At 41.0% G+C, this 22,929-nt stretch overlaps 1 protein-coding gene across 2 annotated transcripts in view; it reads left to right on the top strand.

The window, feature by feature from the left end:
- The window catches only part of NWD2 (NACHT and WD repeat domain containing 2), a 163,035-nt gene that overhangs the window by 122,026 nt on the left and 18,080 nt on the right, over nucleotides 1–22,929 (top strand). For both annotated transcript variants that reach the window (XM_062213546.1, XM_062213548.1), the window contains one exon: nucleotides 21,920–22,123. In XM_062213546.1, coding sequence (XP_062069530.1) covers nucleotides 21,920–22,123 — 204 coding nt within the window. The remainder of the gene's footprint in view (nucleotides 1–21,919; nucleotides 22,124–22,929) is intronic.

The raw sequence follows: 22,929 nt of genomic DNA, 5'->3' as shown, positions 1-22,929 counted from the left end.
AGCACCTGGCTCCTATCTTCGGATTGGCGCAGTTCTGGCCATTGTGGCCATTCGGGGAGTGAACCAACGGAAGGAAGACCTTTCTCTCTGTCTCTCTCCCGCTGTCTGTAACTCTGTCAAATAAATCAAATCTTAAAAAAAAAAAAAAAGGACAGAATGGCCACCTCCTCACGTGGTCAGGGAGGGGCAGAAATGACACCCCCCACAAACACTGTGGACACCGTTCACTTAACTTTCATTTTCCCAACTCTCATGCTCCTTTTCTTATAAAATAACTTTTGTCTGGAGGAAAAATTAAAATTAAATCCTATGCATATTTAGTTTTACTTTCCTCTGGAGAGTTCAGAATCTGAACTTAAGGCTTCTATTCTTGAAATGCGAGGGTTCCATCTAGTGGCCATGTTGTAGAATGTGGCCAATGGCTAAAGCACTGTCTGTCCATCCTTGAGTAGTGAAATTAAAATACATAAATAAGAGGGGGCTTCAGAAAGTTTATGACAAGGGGCCAATGCAGTGGCAGAGCAGGTAAAGATCACCACCTGCAATGCTGACCATATCGGTGCCTGTTCGAGTCCCAGCTGCTCCACTTCCGATCCAGCTGCCTGCTAACAGCCTGGGGAAAGCATCCAAAGATGACCCAAGTGTTTGGGCCCCTGCCACCCACATGGAAGACATCATCTGACAAGGAAGAAGAGGCAGAGAGGTCTCAGCACCATGTCTCCCAATCCGTTATCCCCGTGAGTTCACATTTTCTGCTGCTTGTGATTATCTTTCAGATAATTAAGAATCACCATATTCTGTGCATACCTTCATCAGCTTAACAGAGAAAGGGACCTTCCACCCAGTGGTTCACTCCCCCAAATGGCCACACCATCCCCAGCTGGACCAGGCAAAAGCCAGGAGCCAAAAAGTCCATGCCTGTCTCTCACATAGGTAACGAGGAACCCAGTCTTCTGCTGTCTTCCAGTTGCATTCTCAGAAAGCTGCATCAGGTGCAGAGGAGCTGGGGCTAGAACAGGTTGCTCCAATATGGGATGCCAACATCACAAGTGGTGGCTTAACCTGCTGTGCTACAATGCCAGCCCCTCAAAGATTTTTAATTTGATAATTAAAATGTTAATAAATATAAAGCACAAGCAGTCTTTAAATCCATAGGTCTGAGAATCCATTATTTACATATGAGCCTAATAATAATCTCCCATAAAAAACTAAGGTCTGTAGTATGGATGAGAAAACATGATCATTAAATATTAGCTTAAACCAGATCACTGGGGTCAGGGATTCCCAGTCTCAGCTCTGCTGATACCCTGGCTGGGTAAGCCTTTGTTGTGCAGACTGTTGGTTGTTTGCAGCATCCCTGGGTCTCTACCAGTAGACACCAGTAGCAACCCCTCACCTGCTTGCATCCCATATGAGTACCAGTTCCAGTCCTGACTGCTCCATTTCCTATCCATCTCTCTGATGATGCACCTGGGAAAGCAGCAGAAGATGGCCCAAGTGTTTGAGCACTTGTCCCCCACAGACTTGGAGAGGTGAGGTGGCTTTTTGAAAGCACAAACATCAAAAATGGAGAACCCGAAGGGACAGCAGGTTGGGATACATGGTGCTGAGGCCTTCCCTCCCCTAGGTTGTGGCAGCCAAACTTTTCTCCTGGGGAGTAGAATTCCACCAACCCATTGTGAGTCACGGTTGAAGATGGCATAAGTGTGTTTGGAATACAGTAAGATGAGCCAGGCTGAGATGATCAGAAGTGGGCAGGACCTAGCCAGCAGTGGACCTCCTGAGCCATGATCTGAGATTTGTGCAGCTAGAACTCAGCCTTCACAATTGCTGTCTCAGAGCTCTGCAGTCAGCAGAGCACTTGGGGAATGTCTCTGAATAAAGACAGACTTGGCCATTGGCAATGGATTCACCTTACATTGTCTCCACAGCAGGAATGGTCAGAACCTTCCAGAATCATCTTAACAAGATGAGCTGGCCTCCCTCTTTGGAGAATGAGAATTTCTGAGTACCAGGGAAATCTGTCATTCACTCTGGGAAGTCTGCAAACCCTGTGAATACTTCAGAATTCTCTTGACCCCAATCTTAGCCCGGCATAAAATCATGTTCAGCCATCCTCCCAAGTGAATAGCAGATGGGAGCAAGCTGTCACTTGATTCTCCTCTCTGAATGCATTGGCTGTGATCCACTGAGCTTTAGGAAGTAAGAAGGAGTGGAGCGGTAAGGCCAAGCCAAGAATGCCAGGCCCTTTTCTAAGAAAACAAAGGATGTACTTTAGGCTGGCAGGAAGCATCTGGAAAAAAACGTTGACCTTTCTTATGATCAAATAATAGATTGGATTCAGAGAAAACTGTCTTTCCTGCTATGAATGATCGTTCTGTTGGCCTTTTTATTGTTTTTCTGCGTCAGAAATTGTACAAGAGAAATGATGGATCCTCAAAGCAAATTTTTGGAAGAGGTTCCCCTGGGAATTTTAGTGAATTTTATTTTGTTTTAATCAATGCCTTTCATTATTTTCTGGCCTCTGTGTTATCATGAGAAGAAATGTCTGAACATGTGATAAGAGTAGAGAAAATCCAAAATTACTTGATATAACTTGAAGATTTCCAGAAAAGACAGTCTCCACTTATAAAAAATGCAGAATGGATAGAAACAGCATCACAGACCCTTAGCCAATGCTTGCATCACTTAGTAGAGACCACTATTTTAGGCTTTCTTGCAAAATGCATTAGAAAGCTGAATTATCTTCAGCATCTGCTGACTTGAATTTGGGGTCACTGGCTTCCTAACTTCCCTCTGCCTACGCTTTTCACAGCTTCTGGTGTAACATGGACTTTACCAGTGCCTTCTCCTGTGATTTTTCCTCTTCATCAACAGCCCTTTCCTCAGAATCTCCATTTCCTATGATTCAGTTCTATGTCTTGGGCCACTTGAGTTGTTCTGATACCTTTAGTCTCTAGGCTGAGAGCAAAAGTAAGTCATTGTTTGGTAAAGAATTGGGAAAAGAAAGCCCACTGATGGCAAAGAACAGTCCTATGAACACAAAAGTTATTCATTTCAAACATCCCAGAAAAGAAGAGAAATGGGAAAGAAGAATGTGTGATGTGAATGCAGAACCCTGTGCAGTTCTGATATGCCTAAGATTTTCCAACTCTTCACATAACCTCAGTAAGCACTTAAATAAATGTATAACCTTACATCATTGTTACCTGTTTAGCACCTGCTTTCATTGTGAAATCCTTCCTTATCAATTTTTCCTTTACATATTCCTCTGTGTTATATTCACATATTTAAACAAGTCGCAACAGGTGAAGCCAAGATTTTGCAAGGAGAAGACAGTAAGACTAGTTCACATTAGGATGGCTCAAAAGAGATGTTAGATATAATAATGGAGTTACTGATTCACAAAACTGAGAAGTCAACCAATGATTTGTACAGTGTCGAGCACAACAAATGACAGGGATTCCCAGAAATGGGCATTTGAATACTTATCGGTCATACTCCCAAGTTAGGATACAGCATGAGAGGCTGCATCTAAGCCATAGCACTGGTGTCACAGGATGACTCTTGTCTGAAATGCTCAGGACTAGAAGAGGTGGGAGCTGTTCTGATTGGTGGATATTTGTCTGAAGATGCCGTCAGACTCCAGCTGCAACATCAGCTCTTCCTGAACTTACAGCTCCCCACCTGCCCTTTGGACTTGGGCTTGTCAGGCTCCACAACCCAATGATCACACAAGCCAATTCCTTTCATAGAAATGAAAAGTCAGAAAAAATGCACAAATACCCACGTTCTGTTTGTTTGTTTCTATGGAGACCCTAATATAGTCCTATGTAATATTTACATCATCTCTACAAAAATCCATGTGTAGCCTTGTTTGCTCTGTTTGCTTTACGTCCAGTAATCAGTGGATTCCATTGATAGTTTATCAGTACCTGGAACTGTTCTTTACCCCAGAACTTTATGAATAAATCTGAGAATTACACATATAATGAAATGAGAACTGTATATAATTATCTGGGGCACAATTATACACAGCCACATGTACTGATTGTGTTGTAAGTTTCCAAATTTTCCTTCCCAAAATAACAAATTTATCCTCAAGATTTCCTTTTTTTAAAAAAATTCCAAACTTATTTGAAAGAGAGAGATCCCATCACTGACTCACTCCCCAAGTACTGTGACAGCCGGAGCTTGGACTATGGCCCAGGTTAGGAGTCAGGAACACAGTCTGTCCACAACAGTGACAGGAACCTGGATAACTTGAGCTATCACTGCTGCCTCCCAGGGTCTGCACTGGCAGGAAACTGGGGCCAGAAGCTGGAGCTGGAGCAGGGTACCAAGCCCAGGTACTCCAGTGAGGGACACGGCAGTGTCAACCATTAGGTTAAACACTCGCCTATCAAGGTTTCCTCTTGGGTCATCCAGGCTTCTCTGGCTTCTCTTGCGTGCCCACACTGTTCTTACCATAAAGTAGCCTATGCTATAGTGAGGGCAATTTCAGGTCCCTTATTACTAATTCCCTAAAATTTTCAGATTCTTTTCACCTTTGATTGAAGTTTGAAGTACAGAGCGTTTCCGTTAGAGGTTCTTAGGACATTGAGTTTCTCTGGCACCCTTTGCTAAATGCCTGCCACTAACAACCGGTTACCCTGGGAACAGTCTGCTTGTTCTCTCTCTGCTTCTCTCTCTCCGTTAAATTTTTTTTTAAAAAAATGTAGTAACAGAGAAATCTTCTATTCAATGATTCACTACTCAATGTCCATAATAGCCAGGGCTGGGCCACCCAGAAGCCAGGAATTCCATGCAGGTCTCCTACATGGGTGGCAGGGACTCAAGCACTTGAGCTGTCACCTGCTGCCTCCCAGCTAGGTTAGCAGGAAGCTGAATTGGAAGTGGAATAGCAAGAACTTGAACTAGGCACTCATGTGGGGTGCAGCATCCTTAGTGACAGCTTAACTTGCTGTAGCACAGCACCTGTCCTGTTGCTCTCTGTTCACTGTATAGGGCAAATGATGGCTATGTAAAGGTCTCATCCCAAACTCTCATTTGGTGAAAATGTATCTTCCAAGGTAATCCCAAATTGGAAACAGATCTCCTCTTGCCCAGAAACACACCTGGGATTAAAGAGGCACCTTGTAACTTCACAGTTCAATGAGTCAAATTATTCCATGACCAGTGTTTCTAATTAAAATAGCTAACATTACTACTTAGCATGGGCCAGATATTGCAACACTCCACTCAAAGCAATAAATAATCCTCATGAGAATCTTGGTAAGTTGGTACTATATTTAAGGCCATTTTACAGATGGGACCAGAAGTCCAGAGAGTTTAAATAACTTATCCAGGATCACACACACAATAGGGCAGGGACAGATATGAAAGCTCATATTCTTTACCACAACCTTTCTTTCTCTAGAAAGAATTTCCTGTGGCCAGCATTGCAGCACAGAGAGCTAAGTTGCCACTTGCAATGTGCGCATCCTATATGGAAGTATCAGTTCAACTCCTGGCTGCTCTGCTTCTGATCCAGCTCCCTACTAATATACCTGGGTGGACCCCTGCCACCCATGTGGGAGACCTTGGTGATAGAACAGAATTTTTGCTTCAGCCTGGCCAAGTGCTGGCTGTTTCAGCCATTTGAGGAGTGAACCAACAGATGCAGGGTCTCTCTCTGTGTGTGTGTGTGTGTCTGTGTGAGTGTGTATGTGTGTGATTCTGTGTTTCAAATAACAAAAACAAACAACAAAAAGAATAATCTGCTTGAAGGTTAGCTTTATCTTTTTTTAAGATTTATTTATTTAGGCCAGCGCCGTGGTTCAATAGGCTAATCCTCTGCCTGCGGCGCCAGCACATTGGGTTCTAGTCCCAGGCGGGGCGCCAGATTCTGTCCCGGCTGCTCCTCTTCCAGTCCAGCTCTCTGCTGTGGCCCAGGAGTGCAGTGGAGCATGGCCCAAGTCCTTGGGCCCTGCACCCACGTGGGAGACCAGGAGAAGCACCTGGCTCCTGGCTTCGGATCAGCACAGTGCTCCGGCCGTAGCGCACCGGCCGCAGCAGCCATTGGAGGGTGAACCAACGGTAAAGGAAGACCTTTCTGTCTGTCTCTCTCACTGTCCACTCTGCCTTTCAAAAAAATAAAAATAAATAAAAAGATTTATTTATTTATTTGAAAGTCAAAGTTACACAGAGAGAGAAGGAGAGGCAGAGAGAGAGAGAGGTCTTTCATCTGCTGGTTCATTCTCCAATTGGCCACAATGACCATAGCTGTGCCAATCTGAAGCCAGGAGCCAGGAGCTTCCTTTGGGTCTCCCACGCGGGTGCAGGGCCCCAAAGACTTGGGCCATCTTCCACTGCTTTCCCAGGCCACAGCAGAGAGCTGGATCGGAAGCGGAACAGCCAGGACTCGAACTCGCACCCACATGGGATGCCAGTGTTGCAGGCAGTGGCCCCACCCGCTACGCCACAGCAACGGCCCCAGTTAGCCTTATCCTAAAAATCAGACATAAATAGGATTATGTATTTTTCATTCTTTATATGCAGTAATATCTATATATCTACAAAAAGCATTTGACAGGAACTTACATGATTATTAAAAACAACAGTAAGATTTGTTTTGTTTTTACATTGAAAGAAACAAAAAATTATAGGCTAAGAAATAAGGAGCTAGAGGTAGCAGTTATACCAGAAACGCATTCATGGGAAGTTGCCACATTTAAACAGAAAATTGAACTTGGGATTCCCTGGAAGCCATGACAAAAAGAGCATAGTGAAGTTTACAGCATGTGATAAGAAGGAAGCATGGCCATTCATCAAGAAAGTTGCAAATTCAGTAATGTGGGATTGTGAAAGAAGTTTTTCCTGTTATTTAAAAACAATGACTCTTTTAGAATCGGTTCAGATGGACTCCACATAGGAAGGTCAATGAGAAGCTTATGTCTGTGTAATTTTCCGACCCAACCCTTCCAAGGAAACTTCAAAGAGCTTGTCACACAAGCAGGGCCAGTCACATGGTTATCACATGGGCGACTATGGCCAGGGACCATTGCTTAGGCCTTCTCCGCCATGCTCTGCCTTCAGGAAGGCAGTAGGAAGAGAGCTGGATTTGGATAGAATAAACTCCTTCGTGCCATCTTCCAGTTGTTTTAATGCCAAATGTCTTGGTTAACATAAGTATTTTTTGAACTATTGGTTTAGTGGTTACTGTTTCCTTCAAAGGCACTTATTAACTACAAATCTTACATTCATTGTATAGTTTTGAGTTAAATTGACAGAGGATTTTCCTTATAGATCCATCATTTAAAAACTCCGTTGGCCAAATATTTCCCCCAATACTTAACCTGGAAATGGCTCTCCTTGCCACTTGAGATCACTTATTCCCTTTGATGTCTGTTGATAGGAAATTGTGTCTAAGCTTGTCCTTCAGGGTAGGAGCAAGGATTGCCTCTCCATCCTCCCCCTCTAGAATAAACTTAGTTCCTTTAGTCTTTTCTTAAGGCCCAGACGCCAAGCTTTTACTTAGGATTGTAGCTTGACCTGCTTAGAAACACATATTCCCTGGCCCCACTCCAGGAATAAAGAATCACAGACTCTGGGCTGGGCCCAGGGTTCTGCGCTTCAACAAGCTCTACAAGTGACTCTACTGCCTGCTCAAGTGTGAGCGCCACTGCACCAGATTTTGCTTTCTGGAGTGTCTGGGCACTTCTTTTCTGTCTCCTATAGTCAGGAAGTACCAACCAGCTGGAGCTAAACCAGGGTGCAGACTGTACCATCTACCATCTCAAAATGTGAAGCCTCAGCAGTCTTGAAAATTAATGGAATCTAAGCAGATACCCATCCCTTATCGTTAGTTTACCTTCCCATCCACCCTAATATCCCTGGTATTAGTCTCCAAATGTGCTGATAGCTGTCCCATATATCCTAAGTAATGAAGAAGTCCAGAGCTAACAGCTTGATTTCCCCAGCAGTCCTTCTGGTGGGAAAATAAAGAGAAATTGTTTTCCTAAGTTGTGTTTGGGGACATCAGGCTCATTCAGCACAGATTTTTCCATTTGCCTATGGCTGTTAACCACACTGCCATAGGGAGGAATTGTCATCTGTAGTTAAAAAATTAAAGTGGTGGCATATATTTTCTCCCTCAGATGGTACACAGTTCCTAGTCTTTATCCATTCACTTTGATGGACCATTTTTAAAATAAAAATATTCTTGATTCTTGCCAAGATTTAGAAAGCCAGTTAAAGGACTCAGCTTTGTGACTGATGCCTTTGTGTACCTGCTCTTGACAAGCAGCTGACAAATGGGCATTTTATGGAAGCCATGATGGAGTGTTCTGCTTTGATTGTAAGTCTTAATGCATTATAAGCAAAATGGGAAATGCATACATTTTAATCTCAATCAATCTGTATTTCTTGAAATGAGAATTGGAAGAACTAGGTAGCTTTTCCCTAAAGAACAATACTTACTTATACACACAAACACACACATACACACACACACTCAGTTGTTAAAGTTTCTACAGTTCTGCTTAACATTGCTTTAACCAGGTTCTGCTTGGCCAAGAGGACCACAAAGGATTCAGCAACTTATGCTATCATTAATTGTTGTTGTCTAGTCATTTCATACAAAGCACTGATATTTGTGAAGTAGAACAAATGGGAATAGCACTCATTTTTTTAAAAAAAAGGACACAGGTAATGTGAATGTCAATAAACTATTCATTAAATAGAAGCCGTGTCTCCTGGACCTGGTCATAATGTTTATTTTGTACAGCATTATTTTATCTTATCCAATCCCTAAACTTAGCTGTTCCCTCTGTAATCCTTGGCCAGTGTTTTATTCCATTTTGTGTTGGTATAACAGAGTACCTGATGCTGGGTAGTGTATAAAGAAACTAGATTTATGTGGCTCACATTCCAAGTAGCTGAGGAGTCCAAACAGCATGGAACCAGCCTCTGGAAAGGCCTCCTGGCTGCTTCACAAGCCAGCATATGCAGAGGCACACGGGGTCACCTTGCTTTGTAACAACCTACTGTCATAACTGATCCAGTTCTGTGAGATCTCACCTAGACTCTAGAGTCAAGCATTAATCCCTTTCAAGGTTGACACTCTCATGACCCTAATTGCCCTTAAAGGCCCCGCCACCTGTCAACACCATTCTCCTGAGGGCAAAGCCTCAGCAGGCGTTTTGGTGGGGACAGATCATGTTGAGTCCATAGCAATCAGAAATTACTTCTCTCTGTTAAACCTGACTGTTCCTCCTCTTCACTGTTTCAGAAGAACCCTCCCCTCCATCCGGCCCAGGTTGTCACCTGTCACAGCAAGGAAAACTCTCCAAATATTCCACCTCTGACCCCAGCACCCCAAGGTCTCGTCTTCCAGTTATCTACACATCTCTTGTACTTTCTATGCCCCCTGGCTACTGATGTCTCCATGTGGTTTCTAAACTCATGCAGCCTCTTTTATGTATCACATCCTCACCTTCCTCTCAATGGACTCTTCACTGGTCGCTCCAACTGCAGCTGCTTTTTTCCCAGAATTTTATGCCAGAATTACATGTTAAAATCTGATGATGTTAGTCCCCTTCTCCAAAACTTCGGTGGTATCCAAACAGAGTTAGAAAAAAAATTCTGAATATGAAATTCAAGATCCTTCACCATCTACCCTTAGACCATCTTCTTTTGTTCCCTGACTGACCATCTGTGTGATCCTCTTTGGCTCCTTGGGCATCTGTGCTCCCCTTGAGACCTCTGCATTCTACCTTGGCCAGTTCCCTCTCTGCAGAGTTTTATCTGTGCGTTCTGAAATGCTTGTCCTTGTTGTGAAACCTTCCCCTCTGTTCCATTTCAAAACAATGACACGCACCACCGTGTACTCATTTGAGACATTTTTTTTATTATAGTGCTGCCTTCTACTGGGAGCATGATTGGGTTCTGGTGAGTGCTGTCCTCCTGGCTGGCAGGTGGCCAACTTTTCACTGTGACCTCACATGGAGAGAGAGCTATAGTGTCTCTTCCTCTTCCTTTGCTTGTAAGGGCACTAGGTCAGATCAAGGCTGTACTCTTATTACCTCTTTAACCTCAGTCATCTCTTTAAAGGGCCTACCTTCCAGTTCAGTCACATGGGGGCGTAGGGCTTTAACATACGAATTTCGATGGGGGGGACACAATTCAGTCCATAGTAAGACTGGTCTTCCTTCCTAGAGGAGTTGAATTTACAATTCTTATAGACATAGTTGTTATCACACCAGCGATAGTGTAAATTCTTCATTTTGTAAGTTTCTGTTTTTTTATGTCCACCATCAGCCGTCCCTAAAGTTCTGCCTGCGTTCTCTGTAAAGGTGATACTGTAATCTGTTTTGGTTCCAACTAGCTAGCATGGTTAGCCTGGTACAATTCTTTTAAGCCTCTTTTTCTCCACCCCTGGAGAATACATGACTCTCTCAGACCACACATTTCCTTGCTTACTACCACCTGTGAACAATGAGCCATCTTCCATGTTCCTCCTATCTTCTTTGTCTTTTTAATCAAGAAATATTTCATTCCTTTCTCTGTCCATCCAACTGTACTTCTCAGTATTTATTTCCACACTCTGCAGGTGTATATTTGAGTAGACCAAGTATGTCTGTTTCTCTATAAAGTATGTTTAAGTACTGGTACCATCTATATTTCCAGGTCTATGTTTCACAGAGTGCTTTCATCCATGGTAACTGTTTGCTTCGCACAATAAACAGAACAGATGTGTGGCCAGATAAGTATACAAAGGTGGTTTTATCCCCATTAACCAAGATGAAAGCTGAGACTCAGAAGTGGAGCAGACGCCTAAGGCTGCTGCTAATGCTTTGCCTCCTCCTGACCTCATAATATTCTGAACACTGTAGGTTAAGTATTTTGTACATGAGAGTATCTCTTGGTTTATATCTCCTGTTTCAGAGACTCATTTTTTTGGTGTGTGAAACACAGGTTATATATGTGCTAATTGTGGAAATGGATATTTTTTCCCATAGACAGATGCCAGTCGATACCTAATCATTATAGGATGTCAAGTCCATAAAGGGTATTTGGTTGACTGAAAGCTTTCAAATGAAAAATACTTAACTGTATGTACTAAATGTATGAGTTAACATAAATAATAACTAATAATTGAGAGATAAGCAATTTTCTAATTCTATTACCATTACATCTGTTATTTCCCAAAAAAGCACCTTTTCTAAAGATCTTATCTAGATCATTTTTAATGTAGACATTATTTAGTTCCAAGATATAATGTTTTAGATACTTGTCATCAATATTTCTCAAGTTATTATTTTTCTCATCACCCCTGTATAATAAGAATTCTCCAGAGTAACAGAACCAATAGGATAGGTCAGTACCTACTGACCTATAGGTATAGAACCATAGGTAGGTAGATAGGTAGGTGGATAGATATCCATGCATAGGTTTTCCATAATATTATCTATAAACCTTTTGAGAATATCTTGTATACATGGATTTCAAAATTTTTTGCACCAAAATAAACGTCTTTTGGTTCCATTTTCCACAAATGCACGTGTGTATGTTTGTGGTATGTAATTGATTGTAGGAAATTGGCTGCCATAATTTTGGAGGCTAAGTCTCATGATCTACCATCTTGGAACTGGAAACCGTAGAAACTGTTGGCATAAATTCCAGCCCAAGTCTGAATAACAGCACAATAACTTGATTAAGCAGAGAGAACAAGGCTATTGCATTACAAGTCCCATATCCAAGTGCTGGGAGGACTATCATATCTTCATAGAGAAATGGTCTTGGCCCAGTCAGTTGTATTCTGTGGTCCTAGGGTCCTCCTCATCGACTCTCTCTACCTCACATACTCTTAAGTTTCAGGTGAGATCATGTATAAGTAAGAAAAAAATGATATGTTTTATATATATATATGTATATATAAAACATTATGTGTATGTGTGTGTATTTTTATATATATATATATGTATATGTATATAATGGGGACTCAATTTTAATAAATGAAAGAGAAGGGACAAACAGTCCTACCTGCCTTACTCAGGTGGGTGTGTTGGGATAATAAAGGCATTTACAGGGTATGTGCTTCCACTTGTTACAATACCACTTGGGGGTGGAGTAGAGATCTGTCTTTTCCCTTTCAGCTGCTCCTATGAGTGATAGCCCATTAATAGCAGCCCAGGGAGCATCTGCCCACCTCCCTACAAAGTCTGGTATCCCCACATAGATTTCCTAGCGTCTCACAACAGAGTAAAAGCAAGGGCGTACTGTGCTCACACATACATTCGAGAACAGTTCAATTGCTCTGTTCTGTTGGCTACCAGAAAAACTGCTTGCATACCATCAGACTCAGATCCCAAAGACTCTCAATGGCAAGTCCAGGCAGAGCTGACTGCACATGAAAACCAGAAGAAGAAAAAAATCAATATTTGCTCAATGGAAAAGAAAACGCAATTGAGCAGAAGCGAAATGTTAGCTCCCAGCCTTTGAAACTATAGCTTAGATGTGTCTGTATTTGCAGATAATGAAGCAAAGGGAGATGGAAGAAGTAGTCTTTTATATTGAAGTTCCTAGTTATAAAGAGCTCATTTGGTCAGAAAGTACTGCTTTTCTTTTTTTAAATTACATTCAAATTAATGTAAAATTAACCATTTTTAGAGTGAACAATTTAGTGGCAGTTAGTACATTTTCAATGTTGTGAGCCACTACTTCTATCTAGTTCCAACCTAACAGGTGGTATTTCTTATGCTAGAATTGTTTAGACTTTTTGGCCTTTTGGGTTTAACTCCCCATATTGTATTTGAGCACTTAGTTGGATTATTGCTTCCTGACTAACTGACATTATGTATCTTTAGTATTTGAGAATGGCCCAATTTAAATATATTTCTACTTTGATAAAGGAAGTGGGAGAAGTGATCATGGATTTCTGTAGGCAGGTAAAAGCCCAGATGTATATAGTCATATATGTATTAACAGTGTCTAAACAATTCAGTAAGAAATTGCAAAGTATTTCAGTTACATGAATTTCTTCTGTCTGAGGTCATAGGTAGAATTATCAGTGAAGTAACTAAGAAAAAAGGACATCAATGAGGCCGGTGCCGAGGCTCAATAGGCTAATCCTCCACCTGCGGTGCCGGCACATTGGGTTCTAGTCCCGGTCAGGGTGCCGGATTCTGTCCTGGTTGCCCCTCTCCTAGGCCAGCTCTCGGCTATGGCCCGGGAAGGCAGTAGAGGATGGCCCAACTCCTTGGGCCCTGCACCTGCATGGGAGACCAGGAGAAGCACCTGGCTCCTGGCTTCAGATCAGCGTGGTGCGCTGGCCACAGCGGCCATTGGGGAGTGAACCAACGGACAAAGGAAGACCTTTCTCTCTCTCTCTCTCACTGTCCACTCTGCCTGTCAAAAAAATAAAAAAAAGTTAAAAATAAAAAAAAGGACATCAATGAAAAACTGAGTGAAGCCCCTCAAATCCCCACCAAATTTTCTCCTACCTCCTACCAACCAGCAAAGTATAAGTACAGAATAAGAGCTTCTTGGGCTCTTACGTGTTGAGGAAGAAGTGGAAAATGGTGGTGGGAGTGAATTCTATTGCCAGTGAACACAGACAGATGCCTTCCTGCTCCTGGGTAACTGCACTAAGGCCACTTGTGAGTAGTCCTCGTTCTGCTCATGAACAGAATGTAGAGCTCAGGAATGATCTAAATAGGAAATAGAACAGAGGGCTCTTTCTCACCACCTGGTTGTCTTCCTGCTGTGTCTTGGACTAGATCTCACATCCCTACCCTGCTCAGAGGCACTGAACTTGTAGCCTGGGCTTGGCGACTGAGTTGACTGACTGTTTAATTTGACTGTCCACATCCCTGGTAGATATATGTAGATTATCTTATTTATAAATAACTGTATTACCAACAATTGGTGTGTTACCTTAGTGCTGTTACATAAAGAATTCCAAAATGTCTTCCTGAAAAATGTGGTAGCAAATTTCTCTTGAGCCGTTTCTCAAATAGCAGCATAACACTAAAGTATTAGTCTGTCTTGGGCTCCCGAAAAATAACTGATTCATGATTTATGAGTATTCCACCTAACAGAAGAATCAATAGAAGGAAGAAAAATGCTGGGGAAGAACAATCCAATAAGTAACTTGAAGTCTATAGAGCACATTATTATTTTTTGAAGTTCTATATTACCACTTTATATATAGTATGTGCTCAATATTTGAATTGAAGGAGAATATTTTTCTTCTTTAGTAATCTTTAAGAAACATTTTGCCTTACTACATTGATCAAATAATTATAGTATTTGGTGCCAGGTACTCAGTGAAATAATTACTTGTAAATAGCTTTCGATTTTTATAATGACCTGCTGTGTCCCCAATTCTGCCCTTTCAGTGCTTGCTAACCATTATTCGTGAAACCATGTAAGCTTTGCCTATTGCAGTGGTTCTCAAATTCTAGATTCATTTTGGGCCTCATTTTTAAATATAGGTTCCTCCCCACCCACAATATTCTTGAGATCTCAGAAGCAACCTAAGAACCTGATTTTTTATTTTATTTTTTTGACAGGCAGAGTTAGACAGTGAGAGAGAAAGACAGAGAGAAAGGTCTTCCTTCCGTTGATTCCCTACCCCCAAATGGCCCCTATGGCCAGCGCACTGTGCTGATCCAAAGCCAGGAGCCAGGTGCTTCCTCCTGGTCTCCCATGCAGGTGCAGGGCCCAAGCACTTGGGCCATCCTGCACTGCCCTCCCGGGCCACAGCAGAGAGCTGGACTGGAAGAGGAGCAACCAGGACAGAACTGGCGCCCCAACTGGGGCTAGAACCCAGAGTACCGGCGCCGCAGGCGGAGGATTACCCTAGTGAGCCATGGCACCGGCCAAAGAACCTGAATTTTAACAAGCACAGTGTATGATCCAAGTGCAGGTCATCCACAGAGCACATTTTATAAATTGATCCGTAGACTTGACCCTCCCATCAACTCTAGGACCACCCTTTATTACAGCAGAAAGAAGATGAAGAACGAAGTGTTAGTGTTGCTAGTGCATTTATGGCCTTGCTCCAGGATCAGATCTCATTTCACCAGTCATCACTTTGTCCTCTCTTCTCAGCTTCGTGCCTCAAATCCAACTGGTCTTGCCTTAGATTGTGGCAGTTAGATCCATGTTGTTTCTGGATTTCATGACTGATCTATGGATGCTTTGAAATTACTAAATCCCACATTTAAAGTTCTGATTGTCTACCTGGTCCTCCACTCATGACCAAACCCCACCTCTATGCCCTCTTTGGATTCTTCTCATGCCTGCCATTTATACATCCTATTATGGGATTGCTGGATCTCACATCATCACTAAAACCTCACTCTTCATGACATACAGCCTGACTTAGAATTAACCGAGATAAGTAAGATAAGCATTAGGCTGCCTTCCCTAAAGATATCATCACCTTCTATGTCTGATAAAATGAGATCATGCTAGGGCCGGCGCTGTGGGTAGTAGGTTAAGCATCCACCTGCAGTGCTAGCATCCCATATGGGCACCAGATCAAATCCTGGCTGCTCTGCTTTCAAACCAGCTCCCTGCAGATGGTCTGGGAAATCAGTAGAAGCTGGCCCAAGTGCTTGGGTGCCTGCACCCACATGGGAGGCCCAAAGAAAGGTCTTGACTCCTGGCTTCAGATCAGTCCAGCTCCAACCATTGCGGCCACTTGAAGAGTGAACCAGCACATGGAAGATGTCTCTCTGTTTCTCCCTCTGTCTGTAACTCTACCTTTCAAGTAGATAAATATTTTTTTAAAGAATGAGATCATGCATTCTTGTGCAGTGCAAGAGATTTTAAAATAGGAATTGGACCATTAGAAGTTGAGAAACAACTTGAAGTACACGATTTTTCTTACATACAGTATATTATTAAGGATGGTCCCAAACCAATACACATTAAAATAAAAGTGCGCTTAACTGGCCTTATGATAGATACAGTTGGGATCAGAACAACTTATCTCAAAAGAAGGTACTAAAAACCCTTGCATGGGGCAGGCACTGTAGTGTAGTGGATTAAACTAGCACTTGGGATGCCTGTATTTCATATCAGAGTGACTGGAATCATGTTCCACTCTACTGCCAATTCACATTCCTACTAATCTGCCTGGGAGGCAGCAGATCATGACTCAAGGACTTGAATCCCTGCTACCCATGTGGGAAACCTAGATGGCGTTCCTGGCTCCTGGCTTTTGCTTGATCTAGCTGTTACAGGTGTTTAGGGAGTGAACCAGCAGATGGAGGATCTCTATCACTTTGCCTTTCAAATAAATAAAAATAAACAAGCTTTTAAAAATACCTTGTATACCATGCTGTAATAATGGATACCAATATTGTGGAGTTCCTAAATAAGTCCCTTCGAAAGGGACTTTTGCAGCCAAATAGAACAGATAAGTCATGTCCCCTTCCTGTCTAGTCACTGAGGCTACTGCTGAGAACTGATATTGAAACGGAATCCTGTTAACCACAGTCCCCTTCAGTTAACCAGTTGTACTAGATGGATTGTGTTCTGAGGAGATAGAGGGCAGAGTCTGGCCAGAGTTATGTTTGTATAGTGCCTGCTTAAAGAACACAGGCTGAAATGAATGTTGCTGACAAAATGATACCTTTCCAATCGTTCCTCCGCCCTTTGACATCTGAGCTATTACCTTTGAATGCAAAAAGAAGCTTCAAACATACCTTAATGGTGTCTTTCTCTGTCTTGGTTCATTTATTTATTCAACAAATAGATTTATTAATGGTTTCTATGTGCTAGGAGTAAACAGCTCTAGACAGAGATTTACCAAGGATTTTTCTTATTCCCCCACTTGCCCAATATCAGATGAAAAGAACACTGAAATTGTAGTTATGGGCAGTAGAAGTAGGAAAAAGGACCCCTAGGGAATTCCAGTTTCATTAGATAAATAAGACTTGATGTTTATGTTAAAGATGCTAGACAAAGAGAAGAAAGATGGGGCCGGCACTGTGGTGCACTAGGTTAATCCTCTGCCTGCGGCACTGGCATCCCATATGGGCACTGGGTTCTAGTCCTAGTTGCTCCTCTTCCAGTCCAGTTCTCTGCTGTGGCCCAAGAGTGCAGTGGAGGATGGCCCGGGTGCTTGGGCCCTGCACCCGCATGGGAGACCAGGAGGAAGCGCCTGGCTCCTGGCTTCGGATCAGCGCAGTGCCGGCCGTGGCAGCCATTTGGGGAGTGAACCAACGGAAGGAAGTCCTTTCTCTCTGTCACTCTCTCTCACTGTCTATAACTCTACCTGTCAAATTTTTAAAAAAAGAGAGAAGAATGGCAGTGGGTAATTGGCCTAGGCATTAAGATGTGCATGTCCCATAACGCAGTACTTGGGTTTGAGCCCAGCTTTCTGCTACTGCAGACCTTAGATGGCTCAAGTAGTTCAGTCCCTGTCACCTACAAGGGAGACCTGGATTGAGTTCCTGACTCCTGGCTTTAGCTATCCCAGTGTCCTCTCTTTTTCTCTTGCTCTAGAATAAATTTTCAAAAGGAATAATGAGTGTAGATGCCTATGGATTCAATAGAAAGCTTCCCATATGTACTATAACGCAGACAAAATTGCCTTTGATGCTACCAATTTGTGTAAGAATTCACTTGTGTCCCCTCCTGGTTTCTAGTATATAAGATACTGAAAATTAATTGAAAGACTAGTTTCTATATAAGCTAAAGATTTTATTAGTTTAAGCCAGAAGTTCAGTCATCTGAGGGGTTTGATGAACCGTAGGAATGCTGAGCTTTGTAAGCACAATTTCTGACTTACCAGATTTGGGATGGGGCCTGAGAATTTGCAAGTCTAGCAATGCTGAAGTGTAGAGGATGATGATGCTGGTCTCCTGGACCACACTTTGAGAATCAGTGGCTTAAACAGCCATTTAGAGCACCTTTAAAAGTGTTGCTTCACAAGGAAGTACAGACAGCATCACTTGCTTTCAAACAAGAAAGTCAAAAACCACATTTCCCTTCATATGTGGAAGATTTTTTTTTTAAAGGCATCTGTATGCAGAGTAGCAATTACTAGAGTCTGGGAAGGGTAGAGATGCGTGAAGGATGGGGGAGGCAGGACCAAGTTACAAAATCAGTCATCTGGAAGGAGTAAGTTCCCAGAGTAACAGCACAGTAGGGTGACTGTAGTTCACAATAAGTGATTGCGTATTTTCTGAGAAAACAGAAGGAGCTCAAAGGCTCTAATCATAAAGTAATGACAAAGAGAAATGCTAGTAATCACCCTGATCTGATCAGTACAAATTGCATGTATTTGTTGATTTATCACACTGTACCCCGTAAATATGTACACTTACAATGATTAAAAGAGGCAGGCATTTGGCCTAATGTTTAAGACACCCACATCCCATATCAGAGTGTCAGGGTTCAATTCCCAGTTCCAGCACTTGGCTCAGGCTGGTGCCTGATTCAGATTCAGTGCTTCCAGATAGGTGATAGCTCAAGTAACTGGATTTCTGCCACCCATGTTGGAGACCTTGATTTAGTTCCTGGTTCCCAGCATCAACCCAGTCCCACCCAGCCCCTGTGGTTGCAGGCATTTGGGGAGTGGACCAGTGGATAGGAGCTTGCTTTCTGTCTCTCTGTCAAATAAATAAAACTTTTCAAAGAAAAACCAAAATAATGAAAAAGAAAAGTCTTCAGATTCCTCCTTTTCCTCATTACAAAGTAATATGTTTGTACTTCAAAAATCTTTTTAATTAAAACAATAAATTTAAAAATAAATTTCAACAAAACACTGTATTTACAACAAAACTGAGACAGGCAGCTTTTCTTGCTTTGGCTTTTTTGATTTTTTTTTTTTATTTTATCTTCCAAATGTAAAGGAGAACTGCAGTATTTGTCTTGCTGTGTCAGGCTTATTTCACTCAATGTAATGTCTTCTACTTCCAAGCATCTTGAGGCAAATGATAGCATTTCATTTTTTATAGCTGAATAAGTTTTAACATTTTGTGACTATTTTAAAATTTGCCTGAGTGAAGTTGACCATCTTTTCATTTGACTGTTATGCATAGCCCCTGCCTATTTTCCTGATAAACTATGGTCTTTTTACCTGCTGTTGAGCTCTTTATTTAGTGCACTGTTAAGCCTTTGACTAGAAACTAAATTTAAAATATATAGTTTTTTAAAATTTTATTTGTTAGACAAGTTTCATGTATTTCATATATACAGATTTAGGAACATAGTGGGATTCCCCCCATATCCTCCCTCCCACCCATGCTCCAACTCTTCCTCCCCCTTCCTTCGCAGATTCCTATTCTTAATTTTTACAATAATCTATTTTCAATATACTTAATTATCATGTAGTTAGCCCTACTCTAAGTAAAGGAGTTCAACAAATAGTATGAAGAGAAAGAAAACAAAAAACACCATTCCTCAATGGAAGAGGCAAGGGCTATAAACAATCATCTAGTCTCAAAATATCTGTTTCACTCTGTTACATTTCAGGTATTAGTTACATCAGATCAGGGAAAACATATGATTCTGTCTTTTTGGGACTGGCTTATTTCACTAAGTAAAATGGTTTACAGTTGTGACCGTCTTGTTGCAAAAGACAGGATTTCTTTTTCTTTTTTTCTTTTTTTTTTACAGCTGAATAGCGCTCCATAGTGTGTGTGTATATATATACCATAATTTCTTTATCCAGTCAACAGTTGATGGAAAACTGGGCTGACTCCATATCTTTGCTATTTAGAATTGTGCTGCAGTGAACAAGGGGTGATGCAGGCTTGGTAGAAGGAGTTTGGGAGGATTCCCTCCCTTTCAGTAGTTTTGAACAGCTTGAGAAGAATTGGAATTAGTTTTCCTTTAAATATCTGCTAGAATTTAGCGGTGAAGCCATCTGCTTCTAGGCTTTTCTTTGTTGGGAGAGTCTTTATTACTGATTCAATTTCTGTCTTGGTTATTGGTCTGTTCAGGTTTTCTATATCTTCATGACTCAACTTTGGTAGACTGTATGTTTCTAGGAATCTTTCTTCTAGATTTCCCAATTTTTTGGCATACAGTTCTTTTAAGTAATTTCTGATGATTCTTTTTATTTCTGAGTATTATCTGTTGTGACATTTCCTTTTTCATCTCTGATTTTGATCTTTTTCTTTTCTTGGTTATTTGTACCAGTGGTATATCAATTTTGCTTAGCTTTCCAAAAAAAGCTCTACATTTCACTGATTTTTTTTGTATTTTGTTTCAACTTTGTTTATTTCTTCTCTAATTTTAATTATTTCTTTCCTCCTACTAATTTTGTTTTTGTTGTTGTTGTTTTTCTAGGTCCTTGAGATGCCCTGATAGCTCATTTATTTGGTACCTTTCCAATTTCTTCATGAAGGCACCAAATGCTATAAACTTCCCTTTTAATACTGCTTTTGCTGTATTCCATAAGTTTTGATATGATGTATTGTCACCATCATTTGTTTCCAGAAATTTTTTTACTTCTCTTTTTTATTTCTTCTATGACCCACTGTTCAGGAGTATGTTTTTTGTTCTCCATATATTTGTATATGATCTAGATATTCATGAGTTGTTTATTTCCAGCTTTATTCCATTGTAGCCAGAGAAGATGCATGGTATGATTTTGATTTTTTTTAATTTGCTGAGATTATGGTCTATCCTTGAGAAAGTTCCATGCACTGGGGAGAATGGGCATTCTGCAGCTGTAGAATGAAAAGCTCTCTAAATATTCATTAGGTTCATTTGGTCTATCGCGTCGATTAACTCTGCAGTTTCCTTGCTAATTTTCTGTCTGGTTGATCTGTCCATTGCTGAGAGTGGGGTATTGAAGTCCCCCATTACTATTGTATTGGAGTCTGTGTCTCCTTTTAGGTCCATTAACATTTCTTTTAAATAGCCAGGTGCCCTATAATTGGGTGCATATACATTTATTATAGTTATATCTTCCTGTTGAAATGATCCTTTAACCATTACATAGTGCCTTTCTTTGTCTCTTTTAACAGTTTTTGTGTTGTCCAATATTAGAATGGTAACACCAGCTCCTTTTTGGTTTATGTTAGCATGGAATATCTTTTTCCATCCTTTCACTTTCAGTCTGCATGTATCTTTTTTGGTGAGATGTGTTTCTTGTAAACAGCAAATAGATGTGTCTTGCTTATAAATCCATATAGTCAGTCTGCATCTTTTAGCTGGAGAGTTGAGGCCATTTATATTCAAGGTTAATATTAATAAGTAATGATTTGGCCCTGCCATTTTTCCGTAAATATTTCTTTTGTTTACTTTGGATTTCGTTTGTACTTCTACTGGGGGGTTTTCTGCCTTCTCATTCTTTCACAGTGAAGGCTATCTTTCTGTGTTTCTGAACATCTTTTGTAAGACTGAATGATTGGCGACAAATTCTTTCAATTTCTATTTGTTATGGAAGGCCTTTAAAAATATGTAATATTAAAAAATAAAATAATAAAATCAAAAAAGCAGTAAATTCACAAAACTTTTAAGTTTAATAGCACCCACTCAGAGACAACCACTAATGACCTTGCTATGGAATCAGGTATCAACACTTGATAAAACAACTCTCTTGTTTGAGGCTTTACATATTTGACATTTCTAAGGTCCCTCATGTCATTTTTGTTTGTAAAAAATAATCAAAATAGAACAGCTTTTTTTATGTAAAGTTTGAGAAAGTAAATTTGTAGCAAAATTCTGTATTTTCAATTTGCCTGATATGATAGGCAATCTGATTTCTCAGCAAGTTTGATGATTTATTATAATATGATCAATTGAATTGTATTTATGAAATCAAACCTTTGTCATTAAAAGAGAAAGTAACAAAACAAATGTCATATTGTCTACTTTTTAATATTTCTTAAGTGATCCTATGACGTGAATGCTCAAATGTGTTTCTTGGTGATCCACTAAACTGAACGTTCCTGTTGATACACAGGGACTGTTAGGTGAAAAATATGGGAACATCCGAATCCCTGGAGAAGTTGAAGCCTCAGAGTTTGAAATGATCCTGGATGCTGCTGTGGAGGCCAAGTTGGAGACCAAGTTAATGGAAGAGTGGTATTGTCGAGATGAGAACTCTGTGCCCGCAGCTTATTACCTCAGACCCAAGTCAGAAGTGCTGAGGAGCAACAAAAATGCAGTAAGTTGCCCTCCTCTGCAATGTGTTTATCTTCCCATTGCTTTATAATTGTTCATGACATCCAGGAGTAGGTTTCTCCATGGAAAAAGCACAGCAGACAGACAGACATACTGCCCTATGTCCTAAATTTCCTTTGTCCAAGTAAATTCACACTAATCCTTAGGGGAATACAAATCAAAACCACAATGAGAGATCGCCTCACACCTGTGAGGATGGCCATTATCAAAAAGCCAAAAGATAACTGTTGGATGTGGAGAAAAGGGAGCCCTGGTATAGAGTTGGTAGGACTGGGAATTAGTGCAGCCACTATAGATAACAGTATGGCATGCCCTCAAAACGTGTAAAACAGAACTCCCCTATGATCTAGCAAACCTACTTCTGGGTATATATCCAAAGGAAATAAAGTCATTGCACTCCTATGTTTATCACATTATTCACAATGGCCAAGACACAGGAACAACCTAAATGTCCATCACTTGTTGAGTAGATTTAAAATGTGCTACTTATTATTTATACATATATATAGGGTGGGGGGAGAAATATTATTCAGCCTTCAAAAAGAAGGAATTCCCTCCATTTACAACAACAGGAACAAACCTAGAGAATGTCATGCTAAGGGAAAGAAGCACACAGAAAGACAATACTGTGTAATGTCACTCATATGAGGAAGCTGAAGTTGAACTCAGGGTAACAGTATAAGGAAGTTTACCGTGGGTTAGAATGTGGAAGATGTTGATCAAAGGATGCAAACTTTCAGTTCCAAGGTGAATAAATTCTGGAAACCTATGAACATTATAGCTATATTG

The sequence above is a fragment of the Lepus europaeus genome, chromosome 16 (genome assembly GCF_033115175.1).
Source record: "Lepus europaeus isolate LE1 chromosome 16, mLepTim1.pri, whole genome shotgun sequence".
NCBI lineage: Eukaryota > Metazoa > Chordata > Mammalia > Lagomorpha > Leporidae > Lepus > Lepus europaeus.
This window is presented reverse-complemented; position numbering and strand designations above follow the sequence as displayed.